This window comes from Bufo bufo, chromosome 2, assembly GCF_905171765.1.
Source record: "Bufo bufo chromosome 2, aBufBuf1.1, whole genome shotgun sequence".
Taxonomy (NCBI): domain Eukaryota; kingdom Metazoa; phylum Chordata; class Amphibia; order Anura; family Bufonidae; genus Bufo; species Bufo bufo.
Genome location: NC_053390.1, coordinates 149,031,659 through 149,058,636, shown reverse-complemented (window position 1 = coordinate 149,058,636; position 26,978 = coordinate 149,031,659). Strand labels below are relative to the sequence as shown.

The window sequence follows — 26,978 nt, the reverse complement described above, 5'->3', positions numbered from 1 at the left end:
AGTTCGGGTCCCCATTGACTTCAATGGGGTTCGGGGCGAAGTTCGGGTCGAGTTCGGATCCCGAACATGAACATTTCCGGGAAGTTCGGCCGAACTTCTCGAACCCGAACATCCAGGTGTTCGCTCAACTCTAGTAATAAGGAAATAAATAGCAGATAACGGTAGGTTCACGTCTGCGACAACCGGCAGAGTAACAGACTACCAAAGTTACCGTATCCTGCATAGTCAGATACTGACGCACACCGCCAGATCCCCATTGACTATAATGTGATCCAACGGGCATCCAGCTGCAGTGGTATTTGTCTGAATGCTTGCATTTTTTTTTTGCCGAAAAGCAGCCAGATCCCCATCAGATCTTATTATAGTCGATGGGGATCTGGCGGTGTGAAGCAATAGGTTGCGGCAGATGAAAACCTAATCTTAATATAGTAACATAAAGACTTTGTAATGTATTATTATCATCACCCAGTAATCATAAAGATAACCTTTATAATTACCTGATATACAATTCTAAAAGTAGGACAGTGTAAACTTAAGATGGTTGTCAATCGCACAGTGGCTGATAGACTAGACAGCCTATAGGTGGCCAGATCTAAGTTTATACCACCTATTATTGGCTTAGTTTTACTCCAAGAACATGGCAAAATTTTAGCACCCAGCATCACATTTAAACGGGTTATCCGAGTAATGAGAAAAAAAAAAAAAAAGGACGGAAAGCAAATTACATGTTGCAGTTTGGTCTCTGGTATGGGAACGCAACTAAACGGAACTAAATGCATTTTTGGAGCATTCCTTTCTGTTCAGTTCAGTTTTGTCACCATTGACAATGAATGGGGACAAAACTGAAGCGTTTTTTTTCCGGAATTGAGCCCCTATGACGGATCTCAATACCGGAAAACTAAAACGATAGTGTGAAAGTAGCCTAACACTTCTGTCTAGAGAAGCCACCCTCCTCCTGGAGTGAGATTAAGACTTTTTTGCAACTTTTAAAAAAAATGATAATTCTGGAGTGAAACTCATTAACGTAGCTAACCACACCTACTTTTCCACCCATATTACAAAACTGGTGTGTGGTGTAAAAATGCTAAAAGTTGCAAAATTTTGTGCAAGTGCATGCAAAAAGCCCTATTTTGCGACTTTTTTTCCCCACCAAAATTCTGGAGTGAAGGTATGATAAATCAGGGCCACATAGTTTATAAGACTGAAAAAAGACATCCATCCAATTCAGCCTATTATCGGGCAAAGTTGATCCAGAGGAAGGCAAAAATATTTTTTTTTAAAAATCAACAACCATGAGGTAGAAGCCAATCTTCCTCATTTTGGGGGTAAATTCCTTCCCGACTCCAATCAGGCAATCAGAATAAGGCCTCTTGCACACGACCGTGTGCTGGCCGGGCCCATGGTGCGGACTGCAAATTGCGGTCCGCAATGCACGGTCCCCGACCGTAGGGCAGACGCATGCGGGTCCGCGATCCGTCCGTTCCTCAAAAAGATAGAACAAGTTAAAAAAAAATTGCGGAATGGAACCCAGCGGAAGCATTCCGTAGTGCTCCCGTGGGGTATCGTTCCGTGCTTCCGTTCCTCCGGATTTGCGGACCCATTAAAGTGAAGTGGAATGCACATGGCTGGTGCCCAGTGTATTGCAGACCCGCCGTATGCGAGAGGCCTAACTTCCTGCATCTTCGATCCCTCCCTAGTAACTATAACCTGTAATATTATTACACTCCAAAATACATCCCCCTCTTGAACTCTTTTAGTGAACTCACCATCACCACCTCCTCAGGCAGAGAGTTCCATAGTCTCACTTACTGTAAAGAATCCTCTTCTATGTTTGTGTAGCAGCCTTCTTTCCTGTAGTTGTAGTGGATGTCCCCTTGTCATGGTCACAGTCCAAACACGATATATTGCTTCTTGCAAATGTTAAATTGGCCAACTTTATGAGTCAGCAAGTCTCATTTATACAAGAACAATGACATTTGACTAGCGTTTAACCTTTTTATTGACACTATTTACAAAAAAATGCATTATTTACCAATTATCTGCAAAATAATACATCTTCCCCATGGGAATATAAATAACATAACAAAGTGTTACAAAATTTGACAATAACAAGAAGAAAAAAAAAAAAGAAATAAAATGTACCACTGTAATGAGGCAAATAACAACCAGCTCTTCAGTAAGAATACTAGTGTTTTACAGAACATGGGACGTATTGCATATTGCTATAAGTTATGTACAAAATAAGCAATGATATTGTTCAACACAAAAACAGTATGCAAATGTATTCTCTTTCTTCAAGCAGATCGGCTTCCCCTCGTCAACGACAGCGTACAAAAAGGCATCATCTTATCTAGAGCAAAAGAAAGAACAAAAAGCAAAGAGTGGAAACATTAGTCAATCTGCACATGAGAAATGTCATCACTTCTCTCCTCCTCTTGTAGTGTCAGACATCAATCCCGCCACGCGATTAAATCACATCTAACAAATCATAACTCCCTTTGTCACAAGCCTTGGTCTCACACTGACAGCGACATTAAATTATGCATTCGAAGGGAGATAATGAAAGGAATGAGTAAATAATGGAAGTGCACCCCCCGCTTCACATACAATGATCTTAACGTAGCAAACCTGCCATATACTTCACTGATATTCTGCTAAATCCGAGCCCTAGTTTCACAAATTCACAGAGCTCCCTTGCTGTTAGTTTACATCTGCACCAGAACCTACGGGACTCCAGCCAACTACAACTCCCAGCATGGCCGGGCATCCCTCAGCTATCAGCAGGGCATGATGGGAGTTGCCCTGGGGCATTTAGGTAGCAGCCAACAGTGCCAGATTTAGACAGCTCCGACAGGCTGTTCCCTGCTGGAACAGCCTGCCACAGCTCTCAAATGCTAGTGTGAAACTAGCCTTAACATTTTCTTAAAGCGGTCCCAGGCTATGAACTGTGCGCTACGATTGGCCAGCGCTGCAGCAAGGGACAACCCTAATACAAAAACTCCGCCCCGTACAACAGAGGGAGCTGCACACACCGGAGCCTATACCGGGCGACATACTAGTAAGTGCAGGGGGACCCCTGGGTGCCGCTCTGTCCACTGATATAGTTAGTTTTTATTTTTTAAACTAGTGAAAGGTCCTCTTTAACATGTATAGCTTGGAAGAAAGGCGAGACAGAGGGGATATGATAGAAACTTTTAAATACATAAAGGGAATTAACAAGGTAAAAGAGGAGAGAATATTTAAAAGAAGAAAAACTGCTACAAGAGGACAGTTTTAAATTAGAGGGGCAAAGGTTTAACCGCCTCAGGACCGCCGTACGCAGGATTGCGTCCTGGCGGCGGCCCTGCTATTCTGGGTGGACGCACATACGCGTCCTCTCGCGAGAGGCGAGATTACCTGTGAACGCGCACACACAGGCGCGCGCGTTCACAGGATCGGAAGGTAAGCGAGTGGATCTCCAGCCTGCCAGCGGCGATCGTTCGCTGGCAGGCTGGAGATGCGATTTTTTTAACCCCTAACAGGTATATTAGACGCTGTTTTGATAACAGCGTCTAATATACCTGCTACCTGGTCCTCTGGTGGTCCCCTTTGCTTGGATCAACCACTAGAGGACACAGGCAGCTCAGTAATAAGTAGCACCAAACACCACTACACTACACCCCCCCCCTGTCACTTATTAACCCCTTATTAACCCCTGATCACCCCCCTGTAAGGCTCCAACGTCCGTATGTTTTTTACGGATCCACAGATACGTGGATCGGATCCGCAAAACACATACGGACATCTGAATGGAGCCTTACAGGGGGGTGATCAATGACAGGGGGGTGATCACCCCCCTGTCAGGCTCCATTCAGACATTTTTTTGGCCCAAGTTAGCGGAATTTTTTATTTTATTTTTTTCTTACAAAGTCTCATATTCCACTAACTTGTGTCAAAAAATAAAATCTCACATGAACTCACCATACCCCTCACGGAATCCAAATGCATAAAATTTTTTTGACATTTATATTCCAGACTTCTTCTCACGCTTTAGGGCCCCTAAAATGCCAGGGCAGTATAACTACCCCACATGTGACCCCATTTTGGAAAGTAGACACCCCAAGGTATTCGCTGAGGGGCATATTGAGTCCATGAAAGATTTAAATTTTTGTCCCAAGTTAGCGGAAAGGGAAACTTTGTGAGAAAAAAAATTATAAAAAAATCTATTTCCGCTAACTTGTGGCAAAAAACTAAAATTTCTATGAACTCACCATGCCCCTCATTGAATACCTTGGGCTGTCTTCTTTCCAAAATGGGGTCACATGTGGGGTATTTATACTGCACTGTCATTTTAGGGGCCCTAAAGCGTGAGAAGAAGTCTGGGATCCAAATGTCTAAAAATGCCCTCCTAAAAGGAATGTGGGCCCCTTTGCGCAAAAAAAAAAAATCGTTAAATTTCGATTAATAACAAAAAAAGTAAAAATGTCAGCAGCAATGAAATACCACCAAATGAAAGCTCTATTAGTGAGAAGAAAAGGAGGAAAAATTCATTTGGGTGGTAAGTTGCATGACCGAGCAATAAATGGTGAAAGTAGTGTAGTGCAGAAGTGTAAAAAGTGGTCTGGTCATTAAGGGTGTTTAAGCTAGGGGGGCTGAAGTGGTTAAAAGTAATATCAGGAAGTATTACTTTACTGAGAGAGTAGTGGATGCATGGAATAGCCTTCCTGCAGAAGTGGTAGCTGCAAATACAGTGAAGGAGTTTAAGCATGCATGGGATAGGCATAAGGCCATCCTTCATATAAGATAGGGCCAGGGGCTATCCATAGTACTCAGTATATTGGGCAGACTAGATGGGCCGAATGGTTCTTATCTGCCGACACATTCTAGGTTTCTATATGTGTAATTTTTTTGGTAAATAAATTCCATTAATCCATTCACAATGTCATGCTCTTCCAGGGGTTTTTGTAAGATTATTGGTCAGTTTCTCTGCCTACAAGATATTATCACAGATGCTTGGTTTACTTTTGACTTTTGACTCAGCAGAGATCACATGCCTCTTCTTCACAGCAAAAATGTTATAACATGAACAGAGTTGAGAAAAATACCTTAATCCTAACTTCTACAAACCTATGAATGCAGAATCAACCTAATCAAACTAATATGAAAAGTTGTTTAAATCTTCATCTACTTGCATATTATAAGTTATACCAGCAAGAATTAGTCTTTATGTAGAAAACTATGATTTAAATCAAGCAAGCCTTACTGACTAGTGATTTAAATCAAATCCACCCTGCTTGGAGTAGCTATGTGAATATCAGCAGAACCCAGGAGCCATGCTAATAATATATTGAAAACCAAGGCTTTAAAAAATAAAATAAAGAGAGAGACATTATTCTGAGCATTTAGCAGTTTTAAATGTTCAACATATGTACAGCTGTAATTCTGATGTTGTGTTTCTACAACCCATAATCCAGAACGGACACTAGTTTCAGGCTGGTCTATCAGGTAGTTGTCACCATTTATCACGCAGATGAATTTTTATACCCCTGTGTACACCATTCCTGATAGATTTGAGAAAGTTCTTCTATTTTACATGCATTTTAAGGCCATTTAAACGCACTACATTGTAAATTACTCTAGAACACAAATCAAACTGTATTCCAAGATTTACATTATCTGCGTAAACCATCTGTTAGTCCACGGAGTAAACAACATGCCCTGTGGCACGATAAAAAACAGGCTCCATTAGATCTAGAAAGCTGTCTTCTTTTCACAGCACTTTACAGATTAGATTTCTGAAAAACAAAGAGTGCTGCAACAAACGGTGGAACGGGATTACTGATCGTCACTAAAACAAGACAACCGGTTTAGTAGAAAACTAGACAACTCTTATTTCTGCATTAGAAAATGAAGGTGCCTTTATAAAATATTCAGACCTACCCAATCAATAAACTTAACTTAGGCTTGTCTCACACTTGCGTGAAACAGATCCAGTAGGCTGTTCTGGCCGGGAACAGCCTGTCAGATCCGTCCTTACCAGCATTCAGTCCGGCCCCATTCACGGCAAGGAAGGATCCGAAAGGCTGTCTCTGGTCCGGAAACAGCCTGCCGGATCCGTTTCATGCAAGTGTGAAACAAGCCTGAGACTATTACTACAACACCTACAAAGACTGGGCTAGTAGTAAGCAACTATCAAAAAAAAACACCACAAATAAATGTAAAATGTGGCAGTCACTTACAAAAAAAAGAAACCAGTGTAGTCAGTAGGGGTACTTTCACACTTGCGTTGTTGGATCCGGAAATCCGTATGCAAAACGGATAGCATTTGTTTCTGGATCCGGATCCGTCTGACAAATGCATTGAAACACCGGATCCGTCTCTCCGGTGTCATCCGGAAAAACAGATCCGGTATTTTTTTGTTTTTTCACATTTTTAAAGTTCTGCCCATGCGCAGACCGGGAAACCGGATTCGGTTTTCCGGGACAGTTGGTACCGGATCCGGCATTAATACATTTCAATGGAAATTAATGCCGGCAAGTGTTCCAGAATTTTCTCCATTCAGAATGCATTAGGATAAAACTGAAAGTGTTTTTTCCCCCCAGTATTGAGCCCCTGTGACGGAACTCAATACCGGAAAACTTTAACGCAAGTGTGAAAGTGCCCTCAATTACACGGTAACATTACATATACAGAGAAGATACTGCTCAACAAAGACAAATCAAAAACTTTGGGGCAAATAGGTAATGCCCATAAATTTATCCCGATCACAGATGTGAGAGACAGTAAAAATCTCTAAATTCTGAATAATAAATACAGACCACAGGCAGTTCCCACCCCAAAACATGTTTCTCCTATAGCTTCCATGCGGTGTCCTGGTCCAAAGAAAGTTTCCCATGGACAATTTAAAAGGTTCTCCAAGGGAACATTAAGAATGATACGGAATTTAAACTGAAGACTACATTCTTATCATTGAGACAAGAACTAAATGTAACCTCTGGATTTTTGCGCCACTATATGGACAAAATTCTCACCTCCCTCCGTCTGGCCCCCAATCCCTAAACTACATACTCGTCCTCTCCACTGACCTTGTTCACTTATAACAAAACCACTGCTTATTGCTCAGTCTTCTTTTGCCTGAAGGAGGTTCTGTGCTCTGAAAATGTGCAATATGATTTTTGCTGTTTAGCCAATAAAAGGTACAATATCACTTTGTATTTATTAACACAAAAGTATTCAACATCACAGTTTTTACTGGCTAAGGGTACTTTCACACTAGCGGTTTTCTTTTCCAGCATAGAGTTCCGTCACAGGGGCTCTATACCAGAAAAGAACTGATCAGGCATATCCCCATGCATTCTGAATGGAGAGTAATCCGTTCAGGATGCATCAGGATGTCTTCAGTTCAGTCATTTTGACTGATCAGGCAAAAGAGAAAACCGCAGCATGCTACGGTTTTATCTCCGGCGAAAAAAACTGAAGACTTGCCTGAATGCCAGATCCGTCCTTCCGGTCTGCGCATGCGCAGATCGAAAAAAAGGTGAAAAAAATAAATGCCGGATCCGTTTTGCCGGATGACACCGGAAAGACGGATCCGGCATTTCAATGCATTTTTTCGACTGATCAGGCATTTTTAAGACTGATCAGGATCCTGATCAGCCTTACTAATGCCATCAGTTTGCATACATTTTGCCTGATCCGGCAGGCAGTTCCGGCGCCGGAACTGCTTGCCGGATCTCTCTGCCGCAAGTGTGAAAGTAGCCTAAGGGGACTTTCACACTAGCGGTTTTCTTTTCTGGCATAGAGTTCCGTCCTAGGGGCTCTATACCGGAAAAGAACTGATCAGGCATATCCCCATGTATTCTGAATTAAGAGTAATCCGTTCAGGATGCATCAGGATGTCTTCAGTTCAGTCATTTTGACTGATCAGGCAAAAGAAAACCGTAGCATGCTACGGTTTTATCTCCGGCGGGAAAAAAACTGAAGACTTGCCTGAATGCCGGATCCGGCATTTTTCCCCATAGGAATGTATTAGTGCCGGCATTCAAAATACCGGATCCGTCCTTCCGGTCTGCGCATGCGCAGATCGGTAAAAATGTGAAAAAAGATACAAGACGGAGCCGTCTGTCTGCATGACAAGCGGAGAGACGGATCCGTTCTTGCAATGCATTTGTCAGACGGAACCGCATCTGGATGCGTTTCACAAATTATTTCAGTCACATCCAGATCGTCGGATGTGGCAGGCAGTTCCGACGACAGAACTGCTTGCCGGATCACACTGCCGCAAGTGTGAAAGTAGCCTATAGTACTATAAAAAAAGATTAAAGTGTCTGGGCTTCTGTCACCCCACTAAACAGTTTTTTTTTTTTTTTGGTTACTTAGAATGCCTATAATGCGATTTATGCATACATACTGTAATTAATCATTTCTGTTCAGCAGATTTTGTTAAAAACATAAAATATGCAAATTACCTTGCTACCAGCAAGTAGGGCAGCTACTTGCTGGTAGCAGCCGCATCCTCCTATCCTAAAGACGCCCCCTCCGATTGACAGGGCCAGCGGACGGGATCTTTCTCTTCTGGCCCTGTTTGCATTCAAAATCTGGCACCTGCGCCGTACCCGTCTTCAGTCGGCGCAGGCGCACTGAGAGGCGGACGACCATCATGGAACTGTTTAGGGGAGGGGGGGGATCTGTGGATGGCACTGTTTAGAGGAGGGGGGATCTGTGGATGGCACTGTTTAGGGGAGGGGGGGGGGGATCTGTGGATGGCACTGTTTAGGGGAGAGGGGGGGATCTGTGGATGGCACTGTTTAGGGGGGAGATCTGTGGATGGCACTGTTTAGGGGAGGAGGATCTGTGGATGGCACTGTTTAGGGGAGGGGGGATCTGTGGATGGCACTGTTTAGGGGAGGGGGGATCTGTGGATGGCACTGTTTAGGGGAGGGGGGATCTGTGGATGGCACTGTTTAGGGGAGGGGGGATCTGTGGATGGCACTGTTTAGGGGAGGGGGGATCTGTGGATGGCACTGTTTAGGGGAGGAGGGATCTGTGGATGGCACTGTTTAGGGGAAGAGGGATCTGTGGATGGCACTGTTTAGGAGAGGAGGGATCTGTGGGTGGCACTGTTTAGGAGAGGAGGGATCTGTGGGTGGCACTGTTTAGGAGAGGAGGGATCTGTGGGTGGCACTGTTTAGGGGGGAGATCTGTGGATGGCATTGTTTAGGGGAGGGGGGATCTGTGGATGGCACTGTTTAGGGGGGAGATCTGTGGATGGCACTGTTTAGGGGAGGGGGGATCTGTGGATGGCACTGTTTAGGGGAGGGGGGGATCTGTGGATGGCACTGTTTAGGGGAGGGGGGGATCTGTGGATGGCACTGTTTAGGGGAGGGGGGGGATCTGTGGATGGCACTGTTTAGGGGAAGAGGGATCTGTGGATGGCTCTGTTTAGGAGAGGAGGGATCTGTGGATGGCACTGTTTAGGAGAGGAGGGATCTGTGGGTGGCACTGTTTAGGGGAGGGGGGGATCTGTGGATGGCACTGTTTAGGGGGGAGATCTGTGGATGGCACTGTTTAGGGGAGGGGGGATCTGTGGATGGCACTGTTTAGGGGAGGGGGGGATCTGTGGATGGCACTGTTTAGGGGAGGGGGGGGGATCTGTGGATGGCACTGTTTAGGGGAGCGGGGGGGGGGATCTGTGGATGGCACTGTTTAGGGGAAGAGGGATCTGTGGATGGCACTGTTTAGGAGAGGAGGGATCTGTGGATGGCACTGTTTAGGAGAGGAGGGATCTGTGGGTGGCACTGTTTAGGGGAGGGGGGGATCTGTGGATGGCACTGTTTAGGGGAGGGGGGATCTGTGGATGGCACTGTTTAGGGGAGGGGGGGGATCTGTGGATGGCACTGTTTAGGGGAGGGGGGGGATCTGTGGATGGCACTGTTTAGGGGAGGGGGGATCTGTGGATGGCACTGTTTAGGGGAGGGGGGATCTGTGGATGGCACTGTTTAGGGGAGGGGGGGATCTGTGGATGGCACTGTTTAGGGGAGGGGGGGGGATCTGTGGATGGCACTGTTTAGGGGGGAGATCTGTGGATGGCACTGTTTAGGGGAGGAGGATCTGTGGATGGCACTGTTTAGGGGAGGAGGATCTGTGGATGGCACTGTTTAGGGGAGGGGGGGATCTGTGGATGGCACTGTTTAGGGGAGGGGGGATCTGTGGATGGCACTGTTTAGGGGAGGGGGGATCTGTGGATGGCACTGTTTAGGGGAGGGGGGGGATCTGTGGATGGCACTGTTTAGGGGAGGGGGGGGATCTGTGGATGGCACTGTTTAGGGGAGGGGGGGGGATCTGTGGATGGCACTGTTTAGGGGAGGGGGGGATCTGTGGATGGCACTGTTTAGGGGGGAGATCTGTGGATGGCACTGTTTAGGGGGGAGATCTGTGGATGGCACTGTTTAGGGGGGAGATCTGTGGATGGCACTGTTTAGGGGGGAGATCTGTGGATGGCACTGTTTAGGGGGGAGATCTGTGGATGGCACTGTTTAGGGGGGAGATCTGTGGATGGCACTGTTTAGGGGGGAGATCTGTGGATGGCACTGTTTAGGGGGGAGATCTGTGGATGGCACTGTTTAGGGGGGAGATCTGTGGATGGCACTGTTTAGGGGGGAGATCTGTGGATGGCACTGTTTAGGGGGGAGATCTGTGGATGGCACTGTTTAGGGGGGAGATCTGTGGATGGCACTGTTTAGGGGGGAGATCTGTGGATAGCACTGTTTAGGGGAGGGGGATCTGTGGATGGCACTGTTTAGGGGAGGGGGATCTGTGGATGGCACTGTTTAGGGGAGGGGGGGATCTGTGGATGGCACTGTTTAGGGGAGGGGGATCTGTGGATGGCACTGTTTAGGGGGGAGATCTGTGGATGGCACTGTTTAGGGGGGAGATCTGTGGATGGCACTGTTTAGGGGGGAGATCTGTGGATGGCACTGTTTAGGGGGAGATCTGTGGATGGCACTGTTTAGGGGGGAGATCTGTGGATAGCACTGTTTAGGGGAGGGGGATCTGTGGATGGCACTGTTTAGGGGAGGGGGATCTGTGGATGGCACTGTTTAGGGGAGGGGGAGATCTGTGGATAGCACTGTTTAGGGGAGGGGGATCTGTGGATGGCACTGTTTAGGGGAGGGGGATCTGTGGATGTCTTTGTGATTAATTACTGTGCTTTAATTAAGTTCAATTTGTAGCAATAAAAATACATCCTGCATATCAGATATTTACATTACAATTCATAACAGTAGCAAAATTAGTTATGACGTAGCAAGGAAAAAAAATTTAATGGTTGGGGGGTCACTACAACATGAGGAACTGTATTAAGGGGTCACAGCTTTAGAAAGGTTGAGAACCACTGACCTAGAGGCTCTGCTCTCTCTGCACTGTAAACGTCCACACTGCCTGGCCCTGTCAATCTAAGTGCAGAGGGTTTAGCAGTTGCAGAGAGAACAGATCCTCTAGGTGTAATGGCAACGCCCAAGTTGCTCCTAGATGCTCATTTGCATATATAAAAACTTCATTCACAGGTATAAATCTGCTAAAAGGTGCCCTTTAAACTTCTCTTCATGTTAATAATTAATGGTACCATAGTAACAGTGTATAAGGCTGACATCCATTTCAGCCTCTTATCCTGCAAGTTGGTATTCTTTGTATGTGTGTGAAGTACCAGGTATGTCTTCTCTAGTAGATGTACTTACTTTCCTCACTCCAGCTATGAATAAAGACCAAAGGAGTCTGAAATGCGTAAGTGGACTGACCCCTGTTAGTCACCACTAGTATTGTAGCTTGGCAATGAAGAAGAATTCCTTCAGAATTTGCAGAGTGCCGGTCCCCTTCATTTAATGTGGATCTCTGCAGGATACTTTCACACTCGCCTTTGGTGCGGATCCGTCATGGATCTGCACAAACGCTTCCGTTCAGATAATACAACCGCATGCATCCGTTCAGAACGGATCCGTTTGTATTATCTGTAACATAGCCAAAACGGATCCATCTTGAACACCATCGAAAGTCAATAGGGGACGGATCAGTTTTTTTATTGTGCCCTATTGTGTCAGTGAAAACGGATCCGTCCCCGTTGACTTACATTGTGTGTCAGGATCCGTTTGCCTCCGCATCGTCAGGCGGACACCAAAACGCTGCAAGCAGCGTTTTGGTGTCTGCCTCCAGAGCGGAATGGAGACGGAACGGAGACGGAACGGAGGCAAACTGAGGCGTTCTGAGCGGATCCTTATCCATTCAGAATGCATTAGGGCAAAACTGATCAGTTTTGGACCGCTTGTGAGATCCCTGAACGGATCTCACAAACGGAAACCAAAACGCCAGTGTGAAAGTAGCCTAAGGTCACATGCACACGGTGCGCATTACACATAGATTTACATGTGGAAGATCTACAGTGTAGTATAGTACCAGCTAACTAGATGAGAATTTTTAAAATCTCGTCTACATGGTGCTGACATTTTCTGCATGAAAACTGACCTGCAGCGCGGATTTTAACACCAACAGCATGTCAATTGGTTGTGCGGATTTCCAGCGCAGATTTCACCCTTTGCAGAGATCAGGGGCAATTCCATGTCAAAAATCAGCAAATAACGCATGCGGATTTTGGTGTGGAAACGCAGCAAAATCTACACGCAAATCTGCATTGACTGCATTGTGTGGGCATCTGTTCTAATGCTCTATTCATATTACTTCTGCAGGGAAATAATCAAAATGTATGGCTTTGATGGATGCCTTGATTGTATAATATTGCATGGCATACAGCTGGATAAGTCGCACATCGGAAGCGCAGAAAGCCATAGCTAATTATTCTTTACAAGAAGGTGCATACATGATATTAAATCTTTATTACAACCATCTGTTAGGCAGTGAATGAAATACGTTCATCTTCTTATTCATATGCATCAACCTCAAGTATAATACACATGTATTAACTAACTGGAGGTGAAGAGGATGGTGGCCACCATTACTGGTAATAAAAGAATAGTAAACCCTTTTACAGGTACCAGGGGGGAGAAAGCAGAGAAATATCATGGCCAATGAATCTGAACTGGACATAACAGAAGAAATGGCATCTTCGCCCTACAAATTACAAAAGCTCACCTTCGAGACTGATTGGCATCAAACAAAGTGTCGTCATCTTCTTCCTCTTGTTCTAAGGGAGTTAGCTCCATATTGCCTATATTTGTATCCAATACTCCATATTTTCTAGTTTTCTTATTTTTTCTTCGTGTCCTGTAATGGTTTATAGTATAAATATATGATATACATAACAAATGTTACGTTCAGAAGAACTAAATGTACAAAAACTAATCAGTATTGGCCATCTAGTAAAAACTATATAAATCGCTGTACTGTGCAATAGTGAAAAATTTCCCAAAACGCGTAAATGTACCTTTAAAGGGGTACTCCCATCTGAGACAATAGGGGCATATGGCTAGGATACGCCCCCCATTGTCTGATAGGTGCAGGTCCCGCCTCTGGGACTCGCCCCTACACAGAGAACAGAGCGGAGAAGGTGGTGGCTGGAGGACCAAGCGCTCTCCTCGTAGTAGTGAATGGGAATGCACCGCGCTTGCACGGCCATTCATTTCTATGGGGCTGGCTCGCCTATTCTCGACAGCCCCATAGAAATGAATAGAGGACGGCTGCGCATGCGCCCCTCCAAAACTTTCCAGGCTTCATACGCTGTGTAGGTGCGGGTCCCAGAGGTGCGACCAACACCTATCAGACATCGGGGACATACTCTATGGGTTGGTGTCCTAACTCTTTAGAGTTGGTTTTGAAACCTTTTCCAGCCTGATAAGCATCAAAAAGTTTTTTTCCCGAGGTCTTCAGAAATCTCACTGGCATGCAGGGGTGAAATAGCAGGTTTCTGATCAGAATGATCAAAAGTTGCCAATACCCCTCCCCTTTTTCCCTGGTTCTCTCTCTTCCCACTTTTATTTTGCTGGGTGGGACATAAGCTGTGCTAACCCCCCCTGAATACACGACAAGAAAGCCCTGCTATTTACCACAATAGTATCCCACATTTATCATTTGCATTTCGTTAGTACATCATTTCCTGTTTTCTTAGGGCTCTTTCACACTTGCGTTGTTCTTTTCCGGCATAGAGTTCCGTCGTCAGGGCATAGTGCGCTTTTTGCTCCGGTCAAAAATCCTGAACACTTGCCGCAAGGCCGGATCCGGAATTAATGCCCATTGAAAGGCATTAATCCGGATCCGGCCTTAAGCTAAACGTTGTTTCGGCGCATTACCGGATACGACGTTTAGCTTTTTCTGAATGGTTACCATGGCTGCCAGGAGGCTAAAGTCCTGTTTGCCATGGTAAAGTGTAGTGGGGAGCAGGGGAGCAGTATACTTACCGTCCGTGCGGCTCCCGGGGCGCTCCAGAGTGACGTCAGGGCGCCCCATGCGCATGGATCATGTGATCACATGGATCACGTCATCCATGCGCATGGGGCGCTCTGACGTCATTCTGGAGCGCCCCGGGAGCCGCACGGACGGTAAGTATACTGCTCCCCCGCTCCCCACTACTACTACGGCAACCAGGACTTTAATAGCGTCTTCAAATGCTCTCAGCTTTAATAGCGTCTTCGGATCCGTCTTCAAATGCTCTCAGTTCACTTGCGGTGTTACGGATCCGGCGGGCACTTCCGGCAAATGGAGTGCACGACGGATCCGGACAACGCAAGTGTGAAAGAGGCCTTACACAGAAATTATTCATCTAATTTCCACCAGTACAGAACTATTCATTAACCACCTCCGGACCGCCTAACGCAGGATCGCGTTCCGGAGGTGGCAGCGCTGCGCACAGTCACGCATATACGCGTCATCTCGCGATGGCCGAGATTTCCTGTGAAAGTAGGTAAATGACCTGTGAAATCCAAAAGGTGCTCTTTGGAATATGGGCCCCTTTGCCCACCTAGGCTGCAAAAAAGTGTCACACATCTGGTATCTCCGTACTCAGGAGAAGGTGGGGAATGTGTTTTGGGGTGTCATTTTACATATACCCATGCTGGGTGAGAGAAATATCTTGGCAAAAGACAACTTTTCCCATTTTTTATACAAAGTTGGCATTTGACCAAGATATTTCTCTCACCCAGCAGGGGTATATGTAAAATGACACCCCAAAACACATTCCCCACCTTCTCCTGAGTACGGAGATACCAGATGTGTGACACTTTTTTGCAGCCTAGGTGGGCAAAGGGGCCCATATTCCAAACAGCACCTTTCGGATTTCACAGGTCATTTTTTACAGAATTTGATTTCAAACTCCTTACCACACATTTGGGCCCCTAGAATGCCAGGGCAGTATAACTACCCCACAAGTGACCCCATTTTGGAAAGAAGAGACCCCAAGGTATTCGCTGATGGGCATAGTGAGTTCATGGAAGTTTTTATTTTTTGTCACAAGTTAGTGGAATATGAGACTTTGTATGAAAAAAAAAAAAAAAAAAAAAAAAAGAAATCATCACTTTCCACTAACTTGTGACAAAAAATAAAAAATTCTAGGAACTTGCCATGCCCCTCACGGAATACCTTGGGGTGTCTTCTTTCCAAAATGGGGTCACTTGTGGGGTAGTTATACTGCCCTGGCATTCTAGGGGCCCAAATGTGTGGTAAGGAGTTTGAAATAAAATTCTGTAAAAAATGACCTGTGAAATCCGAAAGGTGCTCTTTGGAATATGGGCCCCTTTGCCCACCTAGGCTGCAAAAAAGTGTCACACATCTGGTATTGCCGTACTCAGGAGAAGGTGGGGAATGTGTTTTGGGGTGTCATTTTACATATACCCATGCTGGGTGAGAGAAATATCTTGGCAAAAGACAACTTTTCCCATTTTTTTATACAAAGTTGGCATTTGACCAAGATATTTATCTCACCCAGCATGGGTATATGTAAAAAGACACCCCAAAACACATTCCCCACCTTCTCCTGAGTACGGAGATACCAGATGTGTGACACTTTTTTGCAGCCTAGGTGGGCAAAGGGGCCCATATTCCAAAGAGCACCTTTCGGATTTCACAGGTCATTTTTTACAGAATTTGATTTCAAACTCCTTACCACACATTTGGGCCCCTAAAATGCCAGGGCAGTATAACTACCCCACAAGTGACCCCATTTTGGAAAGAAGAGACCCCAAGGTATTCGCTGATGGGCATAGTGAGTTCATAGAAGTTTTTATTTTTTGTCACAAGTTAGTGGAATATGAGACTTTGTAAGAAAAAAAAAATCATCATTTTCCGCTAACTTGTGACAAAAAATAAAAAGTTCTATGAACTCACTATGCCCATCAGCGAATACCTTAGGGTTTGTACTTTCCGAAATGGGGTCATTTGTGGGGTGTTTGTACTGTCTGGCCATTGTAGAACCTCAGGAAAGGGTCATGAATGATATTTCAAGTCAGACCCATAATTGCTTCTGATCTCTTTATATCGCAATTATGTTTCATTTACGTAAAACAGTTCATTGATCTTGCCTCTTGCGTCATAACCATACCTGCTCCTTGCTAAAGTTCTCGAGTTCCTCTGAAGTTTTCTCGTTACTTAATGATTTAGTGCCAGATGACCAAATTTTTAGATCAAGGACAATAAATCTTCGATTAATACCTGACCCCTGGAAATATTATCACTCTCTTAAATATGCTCAAAACTACAAAATTAGGGTACTTTCACACTTGCGGCAGGACGGATCCGACAGGCTATTCACCCTGTCGGATCCGTCCTTCCGCTATTTTGCCGTGCCGCCGCTCCGTCCCCATTGACTATAATGGGGACAGGGCGGAGCTCCGGCGTAGTACGGCAGTTCGCGGTGAGAGGCCGCCGGACTAAAAAGTCGGACATGCAGGACTTTTAGTCCGGCGGCCTTTCGCCGTGCACTGCCGTACTGCGCCGGAGCCCCGCTCCCGTCCCCATTATAGTCAATGAGGACGGAGCGGCGGTCCGGCGGCACGGCGAAATAGCGGAAGGACGGATCCTGCCGCAAGTGTGAAAATAGCCTTATAAAGCAATCCTTACTGATCTTTCTGCGAGAAGAACTGCTGTGTTCACAGTGACCATTAGTCAGTTCACTGAGAAAATGAGCATCCGCAAATCCAGTTATCAATGGGAAGACGTACACTGAAGGACGGGAATGCTATTTTTCATGTCATAATCCCGATACTCCAAAGGGTGCAAATAATATTTTAAAAGGAACCTGTCACCTCCAAAAACCATCCCAAGCCGCCAGCAGTACCTGACAGTAGCCAGCAGCGCGTTTCCGACAATAATTTTCTTCCTGAAGGCCGATGCGGCTAAAGCTCAGAAAAAGTTATTTTATCCCCTGACTGGCGCGTTTCTCTAATCATGGTTGAAGTCAAGGGGGCAGCGGTCTCCTTGCTTCAAGTCAAGATAACTGCGCCTTCGCTGTGACTGACAGCGCTTATGCAGGGAGTTCGGCAAAGCCAACTGAACTGCTGGCTGTCAGTCACAGGGAAGGGGGCATCGTTATCTTGACTTGAAGCAAGAAGACCGCTGCCCCCTTGACTTCAACTATGACTAGAGAAGCGCGCCAGCAGGGGATAAAATAACTTTTTCTGAGCTTTAGCTGCATCGGCCTTCAGGAAGAAAATTATTGTCGGAAACGCGCTGCTGGCTACTGTCCGGTACTGCTGGCGACTTGGGATGGTTTTTGGAGGCGACAGGTTCCCTTTAATAAACATGCAAAGTCCAAACTGGTGGAAATGCTTTAGGCTCCATCACATGTTCTGTTAAAGTGTCAACGAACTCATAGCGACATATCAAAGGATACGTTCAGCGGAAATCTGGGTGTTGAGACCTCTACTAATCGCTAGAACAAGGAGAGAGCAGTGCTCACATAGAGCTGCAGGAGATGGGCTCAATAGAACATCTATGACCCGTCTCATTTCAGCCTTCTACAGTGAGGAGACAGTCTGCTATGTGATCCCTTCTCTCGTCTCGATCTAGCAATCGGTGGGGATCGGAGCGGATGACCCCCACCTATTAAACCGTTTGATATGTCGTTATGACAGCTGTTTGAAGAGACCGTGGCCGCTTATAGGGCAGCGAGGTCACGTTCATCAGTCAAATGGCCCAGGCGCAGCTCAGTCCTATTCAAGTGAATGGTGGTGCTCTGTTAGAGCAAAATAATCGCATAAATAAAAAAAATAGAGGAAAAAGTGGCACTCACCGAATCTTCACAAAACGTAGCTTTATTGTAGGTTAAAACACGGCAGGTGCGGGTCACAAATGCAGCAAATTCAGGCAACAGCCGTTTCTCGCTGAGATCGCACTTTTTCAAAGCGCGATCTCAGCGCGAAACGGCTGTTGCCTGAATTTGCTGCATTTGTGACCCGCACCTGCTGTGCTTTAACCTACAATAAAGCTACGTTTTGTGAAGATTCGGTGAGTGCCGCTTTTTCCTCTATTTTTCATTTAGGTTTTTATATTGCTGTTTTTATCAAAGGAGTAGAAAGATGACAAAAATGGAGTGCTGGATCAGTAACACGGCAGCCACCAATGGTTCCTGGTGGACGTGGACCCCAATGACTTATAAAGGGGTCTGGCAGGTCCTGCTACTGTCTTTCAATTTGAATCAGAATAGCACTGCATGAAATGTGATTCAACAGATGTGTGAACAGAGCCTTATTGACTGAAGCACAGACACAAGTATTTACAGCAATGAATAAACTACGAGGTGATCCTGGTGTCCACACGTAGGGAGTAATGGGCCTTATTTATCATAACGGCCTAACAGAACCACAGGCAACCATAGCCCTTTCATTTCAGTGGTCAGCGGTCACACTGCGCTTCGCTCTCTTTAGACTCGGTTTGAAACTTCTTAATACTGCTGTTTTTGCGCATTCAAACGCACTGTACACGCCAAGTGAAAAGCCCTGCGGGGGCTGAAAGCGGTGTGAACTTGGCCTAAGGCTCCATGCACACGACCGTAGTTTTGGTCTGCCTCCGATCTGCATTGTGGATCGGATGCCAACTCATTCATTTCAATAGGGCGGCAAAAAAGTCATATGTCCGTTCCGCAGCCCTGCAAAAAAGATAGAACACGTCCTATTTGTGTCCGTTTTGCGGACAAGAATAGGCTTTTGTAACATACTACGGAATCTGCGGAAGGAAAAATGCCAGATGCACAAGGCCGGTACCCGCGACTTGCGGACCGCAACAACGGACACGGTCGTGTGCATGAAGCCTAAAATCTGCTTTTCTAGAACAGAAAAACTGGCCTAACAACCAATCACAGCATACCATTAAGCTGAGCTTATGTCACGCCGCTTCGATAGATGAGGCCCACTGTTTCCTAGGTCCGGGGTCAGCAACCCCCAGCTGTTGTGAAGCCACAATTCCCTGTTTTTGAATAGAGCATGTTGGGAGCTGTAGTTGGAGGTTTTCGTCGCCTTCCATAGGCACAGACACTACAGAATTTTCTTCTGAGCTCACTCTCCGCTCCTGCTGATTACTAAATATTTCATTAATAGGCAGACGGCGATGATGAGAATGGTAAACCGTGTTTGATGCGAGCGCCTGGCTACAAGGGACATGAGGTCATTCCAAATTATTCATTGGATTTCATGGAGCATAATGCATATGCTGGAAAGCAATTGTATGGTAATAGAAGGTGGCAGATTGTCCATTGTAATATACAGATTATGCATAATTATGACAGTGTAGATGCTTCTGCCTTATTGCAGTCAGCATTAACCCCCACGCTGACAACACGAGAAGACGGATCTGCCCGGCAATCACACGAGGCTCTGAACACAAGCTGCACATCACTATTACTTCTTCTTCTTGAAGAGCCAGAATCCACAACCTTGCAATGTGATAACTCAAGGAAGGGAATGAGCGGCCGTATAACTTTATACTTCTATAAAACATTTATTGCAAAAACCTGTCTATCCATAATAGTGGAATTAGATCGCATTCTGCCACGTGAATTTCTCCTGAAGTTGGAAAGCTTCCCGAAGGTCCCCGTCTTCTGTGGTGATCACACATGGATGTTTCTGGCTGCAGTTATCATCTAGCAAGGTTTGATCATATGGGGAGCAAAAGGGGTCATCACAATCTAAAGGCCTCAACCCTTCATCTTTCTCAGGAGCAGCCCAGTAGCAAGACATCGAAGTTTGAAGGGATATTTGTAGTGTATTTACTAATCCTATAGATGGCGTGAGCTTAGACAGACTGGACCTGCCCCAGATTTATCACCGGGGCTCAGGCTGGATGACACTTTTCTCCAACTCTATAGCAACTATTGGTTGGCTTACTTTGAGACTGTTTTGTAAGTGAGAATTGCATAGAAATGTTGGCGCATCTTAAACCCTGCACCTTTAACACAAAGCTCTGCCTACTTTCCGTTAAGCCCCAACCCTTGCCGAGCATGCCAGCAAAATGTATTGAAACCCTAGATGTGCCAAGTTTCACCACATTTGTGGTGCAGACACATTAGTTCATCTGGGTCAAAGGTTTTAATAGGCATCAGAAAGGGTGATTATACTACAGCGTATCCCCTATCCAACAGATAGGGCTGGGATCAGCAACCTCTGGTGCAACTACGACTCCCAACAGGCACACCCATAGAAGTGAATGGAGCATGCTGAGAGGTTGCTGACCCCCAGGATAGGGGATAAGTGTTTGATCGGCATGGATAAGACAACTGGGTACCCCGCAGGTCACGGCAATGCGAGTCCATGATGACCTGCTTAAATGAAGCAGCAGACAGCCATGCAACTCTATGGGACGGCCAGAGATAGTACAAGTGCTCGGCTACCTCCAGTAGACCCACAGATGTGAATGGAGCAGGAGCACGGCTACACGACCAACACGCCGCTCACACAGGCCCCCATTCTGGTGAGTGGCAGGGGCTCTAGTGGTTGGACCTAGGGTTGCACCGTGTATAGAATTATCGATACCCAATCGGTACTTTTGTACCGATATCGATTCGCAGCCTAGTATCAGAGAAAATGGAGCGCGCTGCTCTCAGCAGCACAAGGGAGAAGGAGTCACTCTCTCTTTCCCCCTGGGCTGCCGCTGCCAATGAGGAGAGAGAGGGGTGGAGGGACTGTGCCCACTGCGCCACCAATGATAATTAACGTTTAAAAGGGGTTGTCCGGGTTCGGTGATTATTAGTAAATGGGCTGCTTTTCACTAACAGCCTACATATATGTGGGTTCTACCTTTATTTCTTTATTCTGATGCCCGCATTCCTTAGACTGGATTTGCGGACCAGAAGTTTTATTTTTTGTTCAACTGGTGACGTCCCGGCTCCTTACTGGTGTGCTAAGCCTCGTCTTCCGCTTAGCAAAGAGCCCGGTGACGTCACCGGCACAGATTGGCGTTCTGGAGCGCTCAAGGAGGCTGTTTTTGTAGGGAGGGAACTGGCATCGCTAGAGAACGCCCCTCTGTGCCGGTTACGTCACCGGGCACAGAGGGGCGTTATTCTGGGCTGAAGGAGGTTGATTTGGAGGCAGGGAAAGCTGATGTTTAGCATAGTGCACGCCTCTCATCTGCATGTACACTCAATGGGGCCGCATGGATTCTGCATATTCAAGTGCTGTAGGCACGCCTCCCGTGTCCTGTAGGTACGCCTCCCATGGTTGGGATTGAGACGTCAATCTACAGAGAACCTTCAGGGGGACCTTACAGATACATTTAACAGCTAATACTAATGTTAGTTAAAAAGACTGTGATCCTGGACAACCCTTTTAATACAGATACAGGAGGCGGGTGCCGGAGGCAGAATCACATAGCCGGCACCTGGCCTCTGTCACAGGGAGCTGCGATCAGCAGCAGTTAACCCCTCAGGTGCAGCTGATCGCAGCTCCCTGTCATAGAGTGATTATCATTGGTGGCACAGTGCGCCTCCCCTCCCCCCCCCCCCCCCCCCCCAGCATTAAAATCATTGAATCATTGGTGGCAGTGGCCACAGGGTCCCCTCCCCTCCTCCTCATTGGTGGTCCTGGGGCTCCGATCGGTTACCATGGCAGCCAGGACGCTACTGAAGACCTCTATGGTAAGCTCCCTGCTGCTGTAAGCACAAAGCATCGGGCAGCAGGGAGAGTGTGAGGTCCTATTCACCTTAATAGAGCTCTATCAGGGTGAATAGGACAAGGGATTAAAAGATCCCAGGTTCTAGCCCCTAAGAGGGGGGGGAAATAGTTATTAAATAAAAAGTTAAAAAAAAAAAAAAAATTCTCCTATGCGGTAAACGCCGTAACAGAAAAATAAATAAATAAAAACTGGGGTTTATACGCCTGAGGGTGCAGACTCCCCTCAGAATAGGTCGGATTGGTGTCCTTTGTGTGGTGGACACTGCTGGATACTGCAGGGATGCTCCCATTCACCTGATCAGCGGCAGCGCTGAGGTAACCAACTACGTCACTACCCAATGGGCTGAGCTGTGTGGTGCCAGAGCTACTCCCAAACAGCTGATTGCTGGGAATGTGGGGTGTCAGATCTCTGCCAGTCTTATATTGACCGCCTGATGATAGGCTATCAACATCAATACACTTGACAACTCCTTTAAAGAGGTTTTACTATAACATACAATGGGGGCATATCGCTAGGATATGCCCCCGATGTCTGATAGGTGCAGGTCCCACCTCTGGGACCCGCACCTACAACAACCCGCACCGGAGCACGGAAATGAATGGAAAGCGCACTGCCAATGCGCAGCCACCAACCATTCATTTCAATGGGGCCACCAAAAATAGCCAAGCGCTGGCTCGGCTATTTCCGTCTGCCCCATAGAAATAAATGGGAGCAGGGGCCGCACGTGCGCAGTCCGTGCTCATTCACTTGTATGGGAGCAGCGCTTGGTGGTGGGCGGACCCAGGGAAACCCGGGGTCCTCCAGCCACAGCTCTCCCCGCTCCGTTCTCCTTATAGGTGCAGGTCCCAGAGGTGGGACCAGCACCCATCAGACAATGGGGGCACATGCTAGCGATATGCTCCCATTGTATGTGATGGGAATACCCCTTTAAGGCTGCGCTCACATTGTGTTTAGCCCCCTGCTGGGCTTACCGTTGGGCATTCCAATGTATGCCACAGCAGGTGCATTCCCTTAAAAGGGTTTTCAGGAAATCATTTAAAATGGCCACCAACAACCTGTCCTAGAATGTGAGGATGACTTGCTGCCTCCACGTGCAGGTCTGCCTGGGGGAGTGAGGGGACGGAGCCTCACTACACTTTGGGGGACATTTATCAAACTGATGTAAAGTAGAAGTGACTTAGTTGCCCATAGCAACCAATCAGATCCCACCTTTCATTTTCCAAAGGGAGTAGTGAAAAATGAAAGGTGGAATCTGATTGGTTGCTATGGGCAACTAAGCCACTTCTACTATACACCAGCTTGATAAATCTCCCCCTTTATGCTCTGGCACTTGCATATGTAACATATTGGTGAGTGTTCCTGTCAGGCTGCTCAGCCATGATGGCATATCATAGGACACATCACATCATCACCATCTATAGTAGAGCAGCGTCCCCTCATCCCCCTAGCTAGTCCTGCTACTGCTAGGACAGGTTGTTGGCGACCATTTCAAATCATTCATGGAAAACCCCTTTAAATAAGGCAAAGAGAGTGCCCAGAATTCATCTTTGGGCTTTCTTTTCAGATTTAGTGGACAGAATTGTATTCTCTACTAAGATACTCAGTCCAGAAAGGAATGGAAAGCAAGTCTAAGACAGTACAAAGATTAATCCTACGGACTCAGTTTCCCTCACGTAAGGCTCGTTTCACACTAGCGGCAGGGGAGTCTGGCAGGTGAACAGCCTGTCGGATCCGTGCTGCCGCTAGTTCACGTGTATCCCCGGACTTCCGCTCCGTCCCCATTGACTATAATGGGGGCGGGGGCGGAGTCTTGGCGGCAGCAGGAATAAAAGTACTGCATGTCGTACTTTTAGTCCGGCTGCCTCTCGCAATGCGGTGCCGTGCCGCCGGAACTCCGCCCCCATTATAGTCAATAGGGACAGAGCGCCAGTCCGGGGGCACATGTGAACTAGCGGCAGGACGGATCTGACAGGTTGTTCACCTGCCGGACTCCCTGCCGCTAATGTGAAAGTACCCTAAGTGAATACACCCGCTGTGGTTTGAATAGTCGATGTAAAAGCCAGCGGAGCGCTACATAAACCCTGGCTTAGGCCTCTTGCACACGACCGTATGGCTTTTTCAGTATTTTGCGGCCCGCAAAAAAAACGGATCGGCAAAAAATATGGACGATGTTCGTGTGCATTCCGGTTTTTGCAGAACGGAACAGCCTGGCCCCTGATAGAACAGTACTATCCTTGTCCGTTATGTGGTCAATAATAGGACATGTTCTACCTTTGAATGGAACAAAAAAAAAAAAGAAATATGGAAACGGAAGGCATACGGAGGCAAAAAACGGAAAAAAACGTGTGTGTGCAAGAGGCCTTAGGAGGAGTACATCTGCCCCACTGTGTAAGAGGATAGTCGCACCCACAGACGTATTAGCCAGCTATATCTCAGAAGGACAATGGCAGGAGTTTGGATACACTTCCATTCTCTGCACTTTGTGAATCTTGTCCAATGCAAACTTGAAGTAGTGAAGCTGAAAGCTGTGATGTCATAGGTTAGTATGATCACAAATCCCACATGACCTGATTCACAGTGATGACGTCACTGCACATATATACATGACGTCTCACACAGGCTGCACTCACCTGATTGTCCTGATGACGAAGTAGATGATGACGGCAGCGCTCACCACCACCAGGACTGCCAGGGCCCTCTGGGTCTGGGGCTTGGGGGCGGCAGGAGCGGCCACAGTAGTGGACAGATCGTCCTTGGCAGTGTTAGAACTACTCTCATTTGCGGCTGCAGGAGGTTGCGGGCCGTTGGCACCCGTTGGGGCCGATGTAGTGCCCAGAGAGGTCTGTACGTCGGACACACAGCACAGAGTAAACAGCACACACAGGACGCATGTCACCCGGCCCGGCGGCCATATTGTATTACCGGCACTCATCCTCCAGCTCCTCCCCGCCGCCCGGAGGAGAGGACAGCCACTACCACCACACAATGCCGCGGGCCCAGCACGGGAACACGACTCTGGGCTCCTGCACCGCTACTTCCTGGTCTGAGGGCGCACGCTGCGTGGTTGCTAGGCGATTGACAGCTGTACGCGATGACGTCATACCGCCACTGCGCTGCCTGGATTTGTTTCTATTTTACTGCGTTTGCTGTGTGTTTGACTACAGCCTGTTCTCTGTAGTCAGACATTTCGGTTTTGGGGAGAGGCTGTAGTATTTTTTTTTTCTATGGGATTTATGAAGGGATTAAAAAAGTGGCTTCCTCATAATCACTACTTTACCTCAGAACTTTCATAAAGCCTACACTTTTTAGTACCATAAAACATAGGCAGGGTGAATACAGACAAGATAATGCTATCATTGAGTATAACAGTGCTATAGTAATACATAATCAGATCTTATATGTGAAAATGTTTAGTGTAGGGCCCAGCAAATACAAGGCTAGGAGTGCACAGCGGTTATTGGGTTCCTGAGATTCACCGTTTAAGGGGTTCTGCACTTTCATTTAACTGATGATCTATCCTCTGGATAGATCATCAGCTTCTGATCAGCGGGGGTCCGACACCCAGGGCCCCCGCCGATCAGCTGTTTGAGAAGGCAGCGGCGCTCCAGCAGCGCCGCGGCCTTCTCACTGTTTACCGCTGGGCCGCCAGCCCACTGACGTAACGACTAGTATCAACTAGCGTGGGCGGCGCTAAGCTCTGTTCACTTGAATGGAACTTAGCTGCGCCCACGCTAGTTGATACTAGTCGTGACGTCACTGGGCCGGCGGTAAACAGTGAAAAAGCCGCAGCGCCGCTGCCTTCTCAAACAGCTGATCGGCGGGGGTCCCGGGTGTCAGACCCCCGCCGCTCAGAAGCTGATGATCTATCCAGAGGATAGATCATCAGTTAAATGAAAGCAGGGATCTCAAGTCTACAGGAGGTTCAGGGAGTCTCCCTGAAAGGTTTACTGATAGCAGAGCAGAGAGATAAGAAAAGTGACAGGACACAGTTTAGATTACAGGTGGAATTAACCCTTTAGGGTCAAATTGGCTTCTCAAGGAGATCTATATGTTAAAGGCATCCCTTCTTCTGTCTTATTCAGTAGCTATAGAACTATTGAGAGAGATGTATTTTTTTTAAATACATTTACACATTTAACCCTCCATTTTAATTATATTATTTACCCCAGTGTTAAATTCACCCCCCCTGGATGCTTGTTTTTTTCCTACAGTGGGGTAGAAAATTACACACAGGGTTTTAAAGAATAAACTTCCTGACTCAGACCAAGAGCCGACTCAGCGAGTCAGCAAGTGAATCGAAGCATCCGCGCATGCGCATTGCGCAACCGAAGCTACGGTTCACTTGCATCTTGTCAGCTCAGCGAATGAACCGAAGATTCGATTCGTGAATCGGTTCATTTGAATGAACTGATTCAAATGAACCGATTCATGTGAAAGATCCAAACTTCCCTTCTCTAGTTTACTCGCAGTAAACCTTTCCGGCAACCTGTAGCAGTGTCCCCTTCTCGGCGCGTGCGCACAGTGCAAGAAGAAGCCGATGCCAGCAGTCCGCAACAGCGCATCAGGCTGAGCCTGTGCGCACGCGCAGGATCTCAAAGCGGGAGGAGGGGGAGGGAGGGAGGGAGAGGCGGCACTGAGGAGTAGAAGGCAGCGCTGGGCACGAACGGAGATGTGTGCGGCCGGGCACCATGCATCCACAGACCTCCCCTGCTTGGGCACCTTAATTCAATGATTGACAGGTTAGTAAAACCTGTTTTTCCGCAGAATAAAGCCACAAATAGCTTTTATAAGGCCACCTTAGAAATCAGAATGCTACCCTGGACATGAGCAGATGTTTAGCTCACAGGGCTTGTAGGTGGTGACAGAATCCCTTTAATCATATACAAACCGGATTCCAAAAA

General features: G+C 46.8%; 1 protein-coding gene across 2 annotated transcripts; it reads right to left on the bottom strand.

Annotated features, from left to right (window-relative positions):
- Window positions 1-1,981: 1,981 nt before the first annotated feature.
- On the bottom strand, window positions 1,982-25,133 carry FAM174A (family with sequence similarity 174 member A). 2 transcript variants are annotated; one of them, XM_040421581.1, is made up of 3 exons: window positions 24,708-25,133; window positions 13,120-13,251; window positions 1,982-2,350 (listed from the first exon to the last, which is right to left on the bottom strand). In XM_040421581.1, exons 1-3 carry the CDS (start codon window positions 25,007-25,009, stop codon window positions 2,347-2,349), a joined length of 438 nt encoding a protein of 145 aa, XP_040277515.1. In that variant the 5' UTR covers window positions 25,010-25,133; the 3' UTR covers window positions 1,982-2,346. The 2 variants fall into 2 exon arrangements, with proteins under 2 accessions (XP_040277515.1, XP_040277514.1); XM_040421580.1 differs by lacking the exon at window positions 1,982-2,350 and adding an exon at window positions 6,578-7,132.
- Window positions 25,134-26,978: the final 1,845 nt, after the last annotated feature.